Source organism: Eurypyga helias, unplaced genomic scaffold (genome assembly GCF_000690775.1).
Source record: "Eurypyga helias isolate BGI_N326 unplaced genomic scaffold, ASM69077v1 scaffold26374, whole genome shotgun sequence".
In the NCBI taxonomy this organism is placed as follows: Eukaryota; Metazoa; Chordata; class Aves; order Eurypygiformes; family Eurypygidae; genus Eurypyga; species Eurypyga helias.
The window spans coordinates 1-860 of NW_010248580.1; the positions used below are offsets into that span (position 1 = coordinate 1).

The window sequence follows — 860 nt, forward strand, 5'->3', positions numbered from 1 at the left end:
GAGGAGGAGAAGCTGGATGTAGATTAATTTCTTCATGATTCTGTGATTCTATACGTGCTGGTGAGATGATGCAGCTCCTTCACACACCAAAACTGGAGCCCTGTCCGGCCACAACCACTGGAACGGGAAGCACATCCCACCCTCTCCACTGAATGGGACACGGAGAGACTCCCCAGCCAAGCACTGTCCATCAGAGCTGTTGGGAATGCCGGGAGGCATCCCCCAAGGCAGCCGTGCCTCTTTCACATCCCATTTCCTTACCTTGGCTTTCGTCCCTTGTGTTCCCATAGTGCCAGGTCGGGATGTGACAGAAGAGACTCGTTTAGAGGTGGAAGCAGGGCTGGAGGGTGTTTTCGAAGGGGTTGTGCTAGAGGAGGTGTGTCGTTGGGGGGGGATGGAGGCTCTATCGCCTGGGGGTTTGGCAGTGGAAGGTGAGGATTTCTTAAACGTGAAAACAAAATAAAATTGGAACAAAAAAAAAATCAGTATGGGAGGGAAACAAAAGGGGATCACGGACATTAAATGGGATTAGAAGGTGCAATGCAGAACGGGGTGTGGGATGGTGATGGCTGGTACTGCCCTTGTCCCGCAGCTGGGCACTGCCAGGGTCCCACGGCCAGACCAGCAAGCGTGGGATCCCTCAGCTCCACTCCTCCCACGGGGTGCACCAACAGCCTAGCCCCTTTCCGGGGAGTGTCACCCCGTGACAGCCTGCTCTTGCCCAGCAAGGGCATGTTTTATCACCCCAACTGCCCTGTTCACTCCCAAACTCTCCATGTGCTCCACAGGCACAGCCCTACCAACACCGGCAGCGCTGGGAGCTGCAGGTCTGCTGCCCGCTCTCCCCCCGGCCTTCCTCA

The 860-nt window shown here is 56.2% G+C and overlaps 1 protein-coding gene across 1 annotated transcript in view; it reads right to left on the minus strand.

The window, feature by feature from the left end:
- Nucleotides 1-261: 261 nt before the first annotated feature.
- LOC104509237 (microtubule-associated protein tau-like) overlaps nt 262-860 on the minus strand; it is a gene marked incomplete at its 3' end in the record, with an annotated part of 12839 nt that continues 12240 nt past the window's right edge. Inside the window, exon 7 of the mRNA XM_010151113.1 lies at nt 262-441. Coding sequence (XP_010149415.1) covers nt 262-441 — 180 coding nt within the window. The remainder of the gene's footprint in view (nt 442-860) is intronic.